Below are 14,893 nucleotides of genomic sequence, written 5' to 3'. Positions count from 1 at the left end.
CTGGGACCAAACACATATACGTGGGAAGAGATGCAGGCAATAATGGGAACATTATTCTCACCCCAGGAGAGGCAGATGATTCGACGGGCTGCCCTCCTCATGTGGGAATATGAACAACCTGGGGACCCCAGACCCCATGAACAAAAATATCCCTTAAATGAACCCAGGTGGGACAAACGAACACCCGAGGGATTGGCAAGTATGAGACAATATAGAGAGTGGACAATTAAAGGGATACGAGAGGCTGTGCCAAAGGGTCACAATTTCACCAAGGCATTTGGGAACCACCAGGGGAAAGACGAGTCCCCTACTGATTTTTTGGAGAGGGTGAGAAAGAATGTCCAACAGTATGCGGGCGTGGACCCTAGTACACCAATGGGTGAACAGCTTATTCGAATTGAATTTGTTTCCAAATCATGGCAGGACATTAGAAAGAAACTAGAAAAGGAGGAGGACTGGAGCGAAAAACCCCTAAGTGACCTGTTAAAAAAGGCGCAAAAAGTATATGTGCAGAGAGAAGAAGAAGATCAAAAGAGGGCGACAAAGGTTATGGTACAGACTATCCGACAGATGAATGCTGAATCCAGAGGGGAAAGAAAACAAAACCTTCCTCTAAACAATCCAAGATATCCAAGAGAGGGAAGACCCCGGAGGTTCGTTAAGTGCTATTACTGCAATGAGGAAGGACACTTTAAGAGGGAATGCCCCCGATACAAGAGGGAATTGCGTGCCCTCGAACTTATGGAAGAAGATTAGGGGTGTCAGGGGTTCCAAATGTTAGGGACCAAATATAAGAGGGAACCCCTGGTAAAACTAAAAATTGGTCCCAAGGGAGAAGAGGTGATGTTTATGGTGGACACAGGAGCGGAACGAAGTAGTGTAATAACTGTGCCAATCGGAACTGAGCCTGTAAAAAGTAATTTGACAATTTCTGGGATAGAAGGGGCTCCCAGAATGGTATCAATAATTCCCCAAGTAACAGTGAAACTGGAAGAAAGAGAAGGGGTACAAGACCTCTTGTTATTACCGTCGGCTGGATTTAACCTCCTAGGAAGGGACTTACAGGCTCTCCTAGGTTTGGGTGCTCTCCCTGTGGACGGAGAAGTGCGAGTCCACCTCTGTGCTTTAAAGGAAGAGGATGAACGGCAGATTGATGAGAGAGTCTGGTATAAGGAGGGAAATCGAGGAGGTCTGGACATCCCACCTTTACATGTCACATTAATACCAGGTCATCAGCCGGTAAGGAAACGTCAGTATCCTATTTCTTTGGAAGGGAGAAAAGGGCTACAGCCGGTAATTGAGACTCTAATACGAGACGGACTATTAGAAGAATGCATGTCACCTTATAACACCCCTATACTCCCAGTGAAAAAGTCAGATGGATCCTATCCCATCCAGTGGTGCCTAATCCCTATACTATTATGAGTCGGATTCCCCCAGACCATGAGTGGTTTAGTGTTATCGACTTGAAGGATACCTTCTGGACGTGTCCATTAGAAGAGGAAAGTAGAGATATGTTTGCGTTTGAATGGGAAAATCCATGGACAGGTAGACGGAGACAGTTTCGGTGGACTGTATTGCCCCAAGGGTTCACTGAATCTCCAAACCTGTTTGGACAAATGCTAGAACAAATCCTGGTGGACTATCCACAATCTGATGATTCCCAACTAATGCAGTATGTGGACGATTTACTATTATCAGGACCCAAGGAACAAGAAATGAGGGGAGATACAATTAGACTCTTGAATTATCTGGGGAAAAAGGGTCTACGGGTGTCCAGGAACAAGTTACAGTTTGTTGAGAGAACTGTGATATATCTGGGACACCAGATAAGTAAAGGACAGAAACGGATTACCCCTGAACGGATTGCGGGAATCACTAGAATGCCGTTACCCCGTAATAAGAAGGAAATAAGACAATTCCTGGGACTCTTAGGTTACTGTAGGTTATGGATAGAGGACTACTCAGCTTTGGTGAAGTTTATGTATGAAAAACTGACAAATGAAAATGAATATTCATTGAAATGGACCCAGGAGGAGGAGGGATGGTTCGAGGACTTGAAGCATCGCCTGACACGAGCCCCAGTACTCACTCTGCCCTCTTTAAAACAGCCCTTCCAGCTATTTGTCACTCATAACCAAGGAACAGCTGTGAGAGTTTTAACACAGGAAAAAGGCAGTCAGCGACACCCAGTGGCTTTCCTTTCCAAAATGATGGACCCAGTGTCTCGCGGATGGCCGACGTGTATCCAGGGAGTAGCGGCTGCTGCTCTGTTGGTAGAGGAAGCACGTAAACTTACTTTTGGAGGAAAGATGACTGTGTATACCTCCCATTCTGTGAGTGTTTTATTAACACAAACTGCCCATCGATGGCTGACTGATTCTCGCATATTAAAGTATGAAACCATTTTAATGGTCGGAGAAGATCTACAGTTTGCAAAGATTAATAGCTGCAACCCAGCTCAGTTTTTATACGGCAGTGAAACAGAGAGAGAGGTGGAGCACGACTGTGTCGAGTTGACAGATCTTCAGACCAAGACCCGAGAAGACCTTTGCGATACTCCGCTGGGAGAAGGATATGAATTCTACATTGACGGCTCCGCCAGATGTGTTGACGGAATGAGAAGAAGTGGATATGCTATAATAGAAGGAAATACTTGGAAAGTAGTAGAATCCACGAGACTACCCGGAAGCTGGTCAGCACAATCCTGTGAACTATATGCCTTGCAGAGAGCCCTCAGAATACTGGCAAAGAAAATTGGAACGATTTACACAGATTCCAAATACGCATACAGGGTAGTGCATACCTTTGGTAAGATCTGGAAGGAGCGTGGTCTAATTACATCAAGAGGAAAGGAATTGGCACACGAACAGATGATTACTCTGACTTTAGAAGCCTTGACATTACCCCAGGAAATAGCAGTGGTCTACATACCAAGCCATCAGAGGGGAGATACCCCGACAGCAATTGGAAACAGACTGGCTGATGAAGAAGCCAAAAGGGCAGCCATGCAACAAGAAGTCCGTTTGCTGACCTTAATCCCAATAAGGCAAGGCATAAAAAAGGCTCCCATTTTCACTACTAAGGAAGAAAAGGACATGGCTCAGCTGGGCGCAAGCCAGTTGCCTGATGGAACATGGAAGACACCAGATGGAAGAATGGTTCTAAATAAAGAAACAACTCGCAATATTTTAAAACACCTGCATCATCAGAGCCACTGGGGCACCCAAGCCTTATGTGACGCAGTGCTTTGAGAATATGTGTGTAAGGGAATCTACACCTTGGCCCAACAGGAGGTGCAGAATTGTCACCTATGCACAAAAATTAATAAGAAGGTAATGAGGACAGGGACCATGGGAGATCAACCATTAGCCATACGCCCTTTTCAACGTATCCAGATCGACTTCACAGAGTTACCTCAAGTCCAAAGATGGAAATATCTGTTGGTGATAATAGATCACTTTACCCGATGGGTGGAAACCTTCCCAACAGTAAATACTACAGCCTCTACAGTAGCTCGCCTCCTCCTAGAGCAGATAATCCCCAGATATGGTATAATGGATTCTATAGACTCAGACAGGGGTCCACATTTTTGTTCAAAAATCCAACAATTGATTTGTAATGCATTACAGGTCTCTTGGAAATTACATACCCCTTGGCATCCACAAAGCTCAGGGAGGGTTGAACGTATGAATGGAACCCTAAAAATGCAATTGACAAAATGAATGGTGGAAACTAAAATGCCTTGGATAAAGTGTCTGCCCCTGGCTTTATTGAGAATTCGTACTGCCCCACGAAAAGATGTAGGGTTGTCCCCTTATGAAATGATGTTTGGGCTTCCCTTCTGGAGTACAGTTGAGGGGTGTCCCACCTTGGGGGAAGGGGATATATTTGTTAGGAACTATTTACAGGCACTGTCACGCTCTCTTGCAGATTTACGAAAGAGAGGACTATTGGCACAAACACCGCCTTTAGACTTTTCTTTACACAAAGTGGAACCAGGAGACTGGATTCTCATCAAGACCTGGAAAACTGAAAAACTCCAGCCCCAGTGGGAAGGTCCATACCAAGTTCTCTTAACTACAGAGGCTGCAGCACGAACAAGAGAGAAGGGGTGGACGCACGCATCCAGATTTAAGGGACCTGTAGAGGCGCCTCAGGACCCTGATACGAACTCAGATTGGACTTGTGTTCCTGGAGAAAAACCTCTTACCTTACGATTTCGCAGAAAGACTTGATTCACAATGTTATTGTTATGTTCTTTGATTTTTCTTAGTTTGCCTATGTCTTTATCAGGTGTGAAATGTAAGAAATGCAGAGACACAGTGGTCCTGTTTCAGGACCACATTTGGGGAAGAAAGGAAGGTAATTTCATTTCCCATATCTCAGTTCCTGAGAAATGCTGGGCAGAAAATACCACCCAACATCCATATACCCCTTGTGTGGAAAAAGAAGGAAATAATATGGGTCATTATATACAGATTCCTAATACCACTCCTTTCCCTCTTAACGGTTGGAAGGGTGACTCAGGCCCACCATGCCCTGATGGACTCTGGTTTTGCATACACCAGCGTACTGTTCCAATGAAAAGTTCCACTCCACACTCGAAAATGCCTGTCCCTTTAAGACAGCCGGACTTAGTTCGAGTCCATCCAAATAACCATGTAAGTTTCGGTAATGCAGTTGGGGGAGATAACCTTTTTGTAGATCTTGCAACTAAAATTGCAGGAACTTTTAATGTAACCAATTGTTGGGTCTGCGGGGGTCCACGGATGTCAGAGCAATGGCCTTGGTGGGGGGAGCCCCTCAATTCATTGACCATGATTTCCCGAATTTGGACAACTAACCGAACGAGATCAAGAGAAACTTGGTCTCTCTCTAACGTCCCCTCTGGTTTTTATTGTCTCTCACGAGCCGGCAAATACCCAGTAGGAGAAAGTCCCTGCAAAGCTGTATGGATTCGCATTTCGCCTGGTATTTTCACTTGGTTTCCTAAACCCCTGACTTGGTTCTTATCCACTGTTTTTAAAACTAATTGCCTACCCCTGTCTAATAGCAGTATTCAGTTTTGGAATTGTACCACTTCCACCATCACAGGACCATACCAATCAAACCCCGTTCTTAAAAGAGTTTGGGAAAGGGGGTATGGAGTATCCCCAAATGGATTATTCTGGGTATGTGGTAATAAAGCTTATACTCGTCTTCCCTCACAGTGGAATGGAACTTGTTTCCTAGGAATAATCCGCCCAGAATTTTTCCTCCTACCCCACGATCACGGTCATAAATTAGGCGTGAAGGTTTTTGATACATTACACCGTCAGCCCCGCTCTACCACGGTACATTTGGGACAATGGGGAGATGATTGGCCTCCAGAACGCATAATTCAATATTATGGTCCCGCTACATGGGCTCAAGATGGATCCTGGGGTTATCGTACTCCTATTTATATGTTAAATCGCATAATTCGCTTACAAGCAGTCCTTGAAATTGTTACAAATCAAACAGCTCTAGCCCTGCAATTACTTGCATCCCAGCAAGGTCAAATGCGCTCTGCTATATATCAGAACTGTCTGGCCCTAGACTATCTCCTAGCCACGGAAGGAGGTGTATGTGGAAAGCTTAATTTGACTAACTGTTGCTTACAGATTGATGATAATGGCCAAGCCATTCGAAAAATCGCTGATAATATTCGTACTTTGTCCCATGTACCGGTTCAAACCTGGCATCCTTTTGCACAATTAAATTGGATGGACAAATGGTTTGGGGGAACCTGGTGGCGTACCTTCTTGTGGGTCATCGGAGGTATTTTATTCCTCCTACTTATTTTGCCCTGTATTATTCCCTGTCTACGCAGCCTGGTGATTTCCATGGTCCAACAGGCTATGCAACCAGGGGGACTGGGAGACCCTGTAAGACTTTTACTTCAGCATGAGATTAATGTATCATAAAACGTTTCTCTTCCCCAGGTTAAAATCCCCATTCATATCTATATATATATTCAACACATTTTAAAGAGAGAAAGGGGTGGATTGTTATATAGAGAATTTAGGTTAAAATGACTTAAGTTAAAATGTGATGATTAATCATAAAAAGGGAAGCCAGAACGGACCGGGAGCTTACTAGTAGCCAAGGACAAAAGGTTCTGCTGAATATGTTTTTTTTAAACCTATCTTTTCATGGTCATAGTGAGAGACATGCAGGAGACAAAAGATTGATAAGAAGGGTGAGAAACAGAATTTAGTGTATGTAGAGTTCACAGCGTACGTAACGAACGTGATAATTAAAAATGCAGTTATACTTAGAATGCTTTTGCAATACTAACCAATTAAAACAGTATTAATAAGAAGGGGAAGGGCAAACAATAAGGGTATAAAAATCAATGCACTGTATGTATCGGGGCTTAACTGGTGAGAAGCCAGTTGAGTCCAACTCTGCAGACTTGTAAATAAAGCTTGTCGTGTCATCAGTTTTAAAGAGACTCATGTGTGAGAAGTTTTATTTCTGACACTCAATACATCTCCATTCTAATCCATCATAATTGCCCTGATGGCGAATTATACACTTTGCTTCTCTTTCCCCTACTCCCACCCCCAGCAAGTCTGACCAACCATGGTGATAACATTTTTCCTCTTGCTCAATTTCAATCCCTCCCCAAATGTTGCCAATAACATGGTTATGTGTCTTTTTGCTGTCTGATCAAAGAGTTAAGCACTTTAACAGTTGATCTCTTCCTTGCCAGGGTTTGATCAGTAAGATAATTATTTGGAATAACGATGTCCAGCTTCTTAAGCCAAAGTTCAATCTAGCAACTTTGAGAGTTGGTGGTGCCAGAATAACAAGTTTTCTGATCTACTAGATGCAATATTCACATCCAAACAATTTCATTTTATCCTTTTTCACATGTTACACAGTAACAGAATATGTTTCTAGGAAATCTGTAAAATGTAAAAAGGTAACAAGAAATATACACTGCTCATGCCCAAATCCAACTGCTATCCACAATCCTGACCCTGGAGTTCCAGACATCGACGCCAACTCCAGCTACACATCTGGGCATCAAGTCTGAACTAGTCAAAAGTTGTACTCCACATCCAGTCTCTGGCCTGCTCTTATTGACACAGTATTTACATAGCTGGGCCCAGAGTTACTGGACAATGGACCCACAGGAAATTAATGCAAAGCAAATGCCAATGAATATTAAGGCTAGTGATCAGTCTCTCTCTTGATGAATATATAGTCAATGTTGGTCATTTTTGAAGGTGAAGGTTGCTGACCACTTATCAGGTCATGCTCAAAAGGTTGAGCTGTATGCATGTGAAAATACTTAATTTGCCAAGGCATAGCAAATGGAATTGAAGGTTTTGCAATCAACAGCAAGTATTCCGACTTCTATCATTATAATGAAAGGGCAATTGATGAAGCAGCTGAAAATGGTTCTGCTTTGATCAATGCAAGATCATTTAGCTTTATCTATTGTTACTTGCATCTCCCCATTATTGCATTTGGAGCATCACTCGGTTAACACCTCATTTTCCGTATAATTGTTCTTACTAGAGGCATGTCTTTCTGTGTCCCTCGAACTTGGTTTGATACCATTCTAATAGTAGTCTAGTGTCTAAACTGGGCCACGGTAACAAATCACAATAGTGTACATTTCTGCTGTTGCTAATGGCTTACAATGCCTCAGGATCACCAGTTTTAAGATGACCGATCCACTATGTTTGTATACAGAAAGTCCTGACTTGCATTGTCCAACTTAGGATTTTTCAGTTACAATGGTTCGAATCCGTACTGTATTTTGAACTGTGGCTAAGCTATTATGTTCAGTGTCTCCTTACGGTCCCCACAGCCCCGCGTCGGTCCCCACAGCCCCGCGTCGGTCCCCACAGCCCCGCGTCGGTCCCCACAGCCCCGCGTCGGTCCCCACAGCCCCGCGTCGGTCCCCACAGCCCCGCGTCGGTCCCCACAGCCCCGCGTCGGTCCCCACAGCCCCGCGTCGGTCCCCACAGCCCCGCGTCGGTCCCCACAGCCCCGCGTCGGTCCCCACAGCCCCGCGTCGGTCCCCACAGCCCCGCGTCGGTCCCCACAGCCCCGCGTCGGTCCCCACAGCCCCGCGTCGGTCCCCACAGCCCCGCGTCGGTCCCCACAGCCCCGCGTCGGTCCCCACAGCCCCGCGTCGGTCCCCACAGCCCCGCGTCGGTCCCCACAGCCCCGCGTCGGTCCCCACAGCCCCGCGTCGGTCCCCACAGCCCCGCGTCGGTCCCCACAGCCCCGCGTCGGTCCCCACAGCCCCGCGTCGGTCCCCACAGCCCCGCGTCGGTCCCCACAGCCCCGCGTCGGTCCCCACAGCCTTTTCAACTTATCATGGAAGTCCTGCAACATAGCCCCATCATAAGTTGATGACTACCTATAGCTCATGTCAAAACTAGCCAAGGTGAGCAGTTCACCCTTTTAATACAAGTGCTCATTCATTTCTAATCTGATGCACAAAAAGAATTACACAAACGCAAGTTATTTTAAAGTAAACTAGCAATTGTTTCTGGAAGAATCTCAAGCATTCCATAAAGTTTATAAAACACTAAGAAAAAGTCATGAATTTGTATCAACACGTTTCAACATCTGGCAAATAAAATCCCCAATCTAAAAAAGTTTACCTATCAAAGAATTTCAACTTTGTAAAGCATTCCACACTCCAATTTAATCATAGTGAAAAGTGTCTGCATAATTATGCAAACATATCCCCTCTATTACTAAAGGATGAGAAAATAAATAATGTTTAACAACAAATATAGTTAATTATGCTGATCTTCATGCACAAGCTGCAAGCAGAATACAAAATAATCAATACAGAAATTTCAAAAGCCAAAAAAGACAGAATTTGCAAAATACTGGAAGACCCGAAAGGGAGACTTTGGTACAACTTTCACTGAGAAGGCCAGATGGTTAAGTAGAATTATTTCAGATAGTCAACCCAAGACTTTCAGCATCACGGCAGACTATGCCACCCAATAATAGAATTACATAAATGTGTATAGTGTCTTCATTGTTAAACATTACAATAAGAGCTATGAAGTAATACCAGTCACAGTTATTAACTTATTTTAATCGTTTATTTCATCATGGAATTCTGAAGCAAAAATTTATTTGGCCTCAATTGATGATTAACTTCACAACCACTGCCCCCCACCCCCCCCCCAACCTTATTAAAATACCATAAACTACTAAACTACAAATATTCTTAAATGTTGCAATGTATTTGTGATTGCTCAAAAAATGTTTTCATGAAGTCGTGTTTTTAGTTACACTTCCCAATAATTTGGGTTTAAATCTTGTCAATTTTAGGTTTACAGCAATCTAGCAAAAGCAGTGGACACCACGTTCATCGTGCTATTTTATGTTCAATCAACTAATGACAAATCAAAGTGACAAAGTAAAAGAAAAAAGTAACATTGAGAAATTAGCTTCAAAATTTTAGAAATGCTTATTGCATGCAACTTGAAAGTAGAAAAAAGCAACTCTTAGGATACTTCTGAAAACACTAGGTTTTCAAGAAAATGTGAACAAAAATCATGCTTTCTTCTTGAACATGAGGTATCTTAAATTCAGGAAACTAAGGGTTCATGGATGCACAAATAGCAAAGCAAGTATTAATGAAACTGACAAATACATGAACATGAAAATAATTTCAACTTGCTTGTATAGAATGAGCCTCACTTTAAAAATAGAATTAAACAGATGGATGATGGAAAGCTGCTGGATTCAACTGATAGAAATGATCAACTCGTGCAATATCAAAATTCTCTTTAACTGTTCATGCCAATTCCTGATGAAAGAGAGCAAAATACAAATGTTGTATATTCAACGATCAGATGAATTTCAAATTACTTAGAAGGCTACAACAGACTGTTTCTATTCTAAGTTCTTTTTGAACGTACTTATTTTTTCCCAAGAAGGCAATCATTTCAACTTCATTGAAAAAATATCTAATCAGACTTTAAAATTACTAACAGTGTACTTGATTTTTTAATAAAACTGTTAGTTTCTTTGATAATACAAAATTAATATTAGTAATAGCACTAATATCAACTTAACCTTCTATATTCCAATTGTAATTTAACAGCAATACCTCCCTGCAACACAAATCCTCCAGCCAAGATTTCTTATTTCTAAAATTATTTTCATATAGACCTGGAGTAAAATATATATTCCATTATCAAATTTCCTTCATTTCAAACTAAAATTGTTGTCATCCAAAATATACAGCCCACACTTAAAATGTTACAATACTGCAACTTTCAACAATCATTCATCATAAATTGCAAATTGGAACTTTTTAAAATAAATTTAACATTTTTTAATGCACTAAGGCAGCTCAGAATGAAGTAAAAACAAAATGCTCGAGAAACTTAGCAGATCAAAACAGTGTCCTCTATGTAGCAATGGTTAAAACAATACATAACCGACACTTCGAGCTTGAAACCTTCATCAAGGTATGGAAATATATTGGCAGGTGTCTGAACAAAAAAAATATGAAAAATACTTGAAAGACAAATATGGATTCCAACCTGGTGTTAATGAACATTTAAAAGTAATAATTTGCACAAAATTCAATTATAATACAAAACAACTGCATCATTTCAATGGAGTAATGTTGAATTACACAATTTTTTGTTAAAGACACAAAAGAAGGCCAACTTGGACTAAATGAGCATTGATCAAGAGATCATACTATTCAGTCAAAAAGAAACAATCTCAAGTGCTCTTTAAAATTTCAGTTCCCATCAACAGATTTCAGAATGTAAGATAGCAAAACAAAAGTTCCTAATATTTAGACATCTTGTTCTGAATAAGATAAAACTTTCCAAATGCTGTGATAGTATAAAAATGCAATGTCTCTCAGGAATTTAACTTATTGTATAGTATGATCATTCTGGAGCAGAATTTGAGCACTAAGTAATATAATTTGTACACCTTGCCCACCAACAAATCCTGATCCATCTCTCGAGATAGCATTGACTGCTGCAATAATGTACCAAAAGATATCCTTCGATAGTTCAGTCAACTTGAGCAAAGTTCAACAACGTGTGTGATATGGTTTTGTGACTGTGAAATCACAACCAACCTTACAGTCAACCAATATCCAAAAATATTTCAATCAGGGGTCATTGACCAATAAGATTTGGAATCCCAGCTATATTCCTGAAAGTGGCGGCCAATTCTGCTAACATCCAACCCAAGATTAGCAAACTTAGAGAATCTGAAATAAAGCGACAACTTTCCTTGTTAATTATAAATTTAAATTTAGACATGCAGCACAACAAGCCCTTTTGGCCCATGGTACAAATCTCAGCTTCTGCAGACTTTCTTGTGTCATGACTTTCCTTGTTGGTTCAGGCATGTTATGCCAATGAATACATGCAAAAATGTATTAAATCAACATGATTAAGAGAATGTTTTCTACAATAAAAGCAACCGAAAATGCTGTGGATATGCAACCTGGCAAATAGCATCTGTTAAACAGTGACCCAGAACAAAAAAAAAGTGCCTGATGCTAGCTAGCTTACTCACAGAATCTTCTATTTTTACTGCAGTGTTCCAGAATCCATATGGTCATTGAACGGGAGAACAGGCTTCCTGCCAATCAGATCTCTGGGCAGCACAAGGCGAATGAGAACTACATGCCAGTGACATTGCATGAAACAACCCTAATTACTTAAATTTAACTCGAGAGAGCCAATTCAGAAGAAAATGCAAGAGGACACGATTCAATACAAATTCGTACTTTAACCGTACCTCGACGAAAAGTTAGTTGCTTAATTTTATACAAGCCAAAGGTTCTCTAGTCAAACAATCTAGGTTAAACTCTTAATTTAAAACCAAAAAAAAACTTTAAAACGTCGTTTTCTTAAGTATCAGATTTGTCTCGGCCACCTGTTTTAATTTCAGACGATGCGCACTTCTGCAGTCCCACCACAACCCGTCTTTCATGCACATTTTGTCACGCAACGATCAGCCTCAATTATCACACTCGAAAAAAGTACATAGAAATCGATCAATTAGAAGGCAGTGCTTCGAAAATGTTGAGAATTGTTTTAATCTTTCAGGAATACTCGAAACATAAACTTCCAGAGTGAAAGAGCAGCATTTTTTTTTTAAAAAGGTGCAGGAATGCAGACATGACATTTCTGTGAGTATGAAGATCCTTTCCTGAAACCCCTCAATGGATCTCAAAACCCAAACGCAATGGGCAAGTGATTCAAGACGGGAATACAAACCAGTATCGCAATTTCACCTTCAGAAGTCACCTTCTCAGCCTGCCCACGTAACATCAAATTGTATCAGTACATCACGAGCACGGTTAAAATCCAAGGATGCCTTTCTGCACTTGAAGTGGAAAGTTGGAATAAGTTTAATGTGTGTTTTTTTAAACTTCACCCACGGTGCCTACAGATTTACTCCTGGAATAAGTTGACGGCTGCGATCGGTGTTCTTTAGAATCTGCTATAAAAGCCAAGACTATTATTTGTTCTGGGTGGATGGATCGTGGCCCTAGTCCATTCCTCTGACAAGTGCCTTGCAACCCATAGATCAAGCTCACGGGCAAGATACTTACAGATACACGACCCAGGCAGGCAGTTGACTGGGAATGCGAGTCCAGGCCTGCTTACTGCAGTCCAACTGCTCTCCGCTGCACGTACAGCCCGGAAGGCATGGCAGAGTCGCGGGGCTCCGGGCATCGGAGTCCACCCTTTCCCGTCCCGGGCCGGTGCACGAGACCGGCGGCGGGCACCAACCTGCCAGCAGCAAGACCAGCGCGGCCAACCAGCGCCGCTCCTCCGGCGCCGCCATCTTGGCGTACGGCGGGGGAGGGGGGGCCGTGCCTGGAGGGAGAGAAATGAACCAAGACAGCCGCACCACCAGCTCTGGCTGGCCGCTCAGTGGCGGGTCGCTCGATCGTCCGGCTGGCGGCAAATGCAGCGAACCTCCGGCACAGCCGCCAAACGACGGAAGGAAAACAGATAATCGCGCAACGGGCAGCGGCCCAAACAGGAGCTAGCTGCGATGGAAAACTGCCTCGTGAGGAGAAAACGGCTCGCGCTTCCCAACCGCGGACCCACGTTGGAAACATTCGGCATTCCTCATCGCTCTCTCCATTGGCCCAGCTTTCCGATCACGTGAACAAACATTCGCCACCCTCCTTCCCCCCTATTGGCCAGCCGTCGAATCAATCAAATGGGGGGGGAAAAGGGGCGGGCTCGATTCCTTGCTCCTCCAATGGGAAGCTGTGAAAAGTCCCGCACTTCTCACACCTTCTCTGACCGGTCACTGCGTTTAAAGGGCAATGCCCAGCGGGAGCCCGGCGCAGAAAAGAGTTCTGCTTCGCAGAGAGAGTTGCCAGGCTGCAAATGTGATATTCTTTACGATTTTCTTTTTTTTAATATATTTTATTGAGTTTAACATGTGCACTTACATACAAAGTTTAAGGAAAGCACATAATAAATCATCTTGTGTACATGGAAGTACAAAGAAAAAAATTGATAAAACTACATCGACAATTCCTTGATCAACACGAGGAACAAGTAATTGAAGTGCTTGTTTCTTACTTGTTACTTGCTTTTGATTTTAAAACAATTCTAGTTTTTTTTAAGTCAAAGCGACCCAGAAAGCTCAATATATATTCGCTGGTCGCAATCAACCTACTTGATTAAGAAAGCAAATTGGGTGAGAGAGAGAAAAAAACGATGATGCCTTTTACTGTCGAACAGAAAAGTCCAATTGCTGCCATTTAAAATAACGCCGGACAACAACGAAATGTTTTCTGTCCTGAATGGTCTCGAAGATACGTCCCATCCCGAATCGCTCGTTGACTGACTTCCTCTCTCCGTGGCTGTTGCCTCCTCCTGCCTCTCAATTGTTTGTTCAACATTCCAATATCTGCAGTTCTTCTGCTTCTCCAGCTTTGCTTTACTGGCTATGATCAATGTTGAGTGCATTCGTTAAATCTCTGATCAAATCGTCTCCACAAATAGTGAAAAGACATCGCAAAATAGTTTCATTCCAAATTGGTAAATCGAGACGGTTTGAGTACCCTACTAACTTTGTGAGCTCTTTCGAAGACATTGATGAAAGCTTACTTACTTTAACTGCCGTTCTTATCGTGCAAGCTCATATGACAACAAACGATCCACTCGAATAAACTGTTGTGCAGTTTAGAAAGTAGTTTATACCAAGAACGCCAACTGTGGGCTTTATAAAGTTATTTTACAAATGCTAAGATGGCTTGCGATTTGTGCTAAAATGCGCTGAAAACCCAAAACAAATTTGTTATTGTGAAAGACAGGGTTAAGAAATATTAAAACAGTCGTGCAGACTTCTCTGAATATAATCTGAATGAAGAGGTTTGGATGTATTATCCTCATGACTAACTTGCACTTAAAGGAGTGCAATGTGCTATTAAAAACATTGGGACGTGTTGAGGTGATTAACCTTTAATCGATTCTTGCTGCAAAGAAGAAAACAACCTCATCTATCTTTGCATTGTACTTTTCAACGTTGATGTGCTATGTCTAAACGAAAAGTATGTAAATGTAAACAAATTATTTCTTCACAAGTCCCGCCACCAATATATACCACAAAAGATCAACGAGTGAAATTGTGGAAATAAAGATATTAAGTGGAAAATGTTCAAGTGCGATGTTGTGACAGATTGCCAGTTAGAAAAAGCATTGAGTGCAAACGATTTGAAAAACGGTAGGATGTGATCCACAAAGCCCGGACAATACTGAGACAAGTGATTCATCTGAAACAAATTAACATATGTTGGAGACCGGAATGGGAAAAACGTATATAAATGTAAACTGCATGAACTTTCACCTTTTGCAATAAATTAGTG

At 42.2% G+C, this 14,893-nt stretch overlaps 1 protein-coding gene across 2 annotated transcripts in view; it reads right to left on the bottom strand.

Moving 5' to 3' along the window:
• lrig1 (leucine-rich repeats and immunoglobulin-like domains 1) overlaps positions 1-13,148 on the bottom strand; it is a 124,153-nt gene extending 111,005 nt beyond the window's left edge. Inside the window, exons 1-2 of one of the 2 annotated variants that reach the window (XM_069937112.1) lie at positions 12,614-12,665; positions 9,715-9,823 (exon numbers count right to left, since the gene is read on the bottom strand). Coding sequence is in view for 1 of the 2 variants with exons in the window: in XM_069937111.1 (XP_069793212.1) it covers positions 12,614-12,849 (236 nt within the window). In the remaining variant the exon portion in view is untranslated. Of the gene's footprint in view, positions 1-9,714; positions 9,824-12,613 lie in introns of both variants that reach the window. The other variant, XM_069937111.1, reaches the window with a different exon arrangement.
• Positions 13,149-14,893: the final 1,745 nt, after the last annotated feature.

The sequence above is a fragment of the Narcine bancroftii genome, chromosome 5, assembly GCF_036971445.1.
Source record: "Narcine bancroftii isolate sNarBan1 chromosome 5, sNarBan1.hap1, whole genome shotgun sequence".
NCBI classification, from domain to species: Eukaryota; Metazoa; Chordata; class Chondrichthyes; order Torpediniformes; family Narcinidae; genus Narcine; species Narcine bancroftii.
This window is presented reverse-complemented; position numbering and strand designations above follow the sequence as displayed.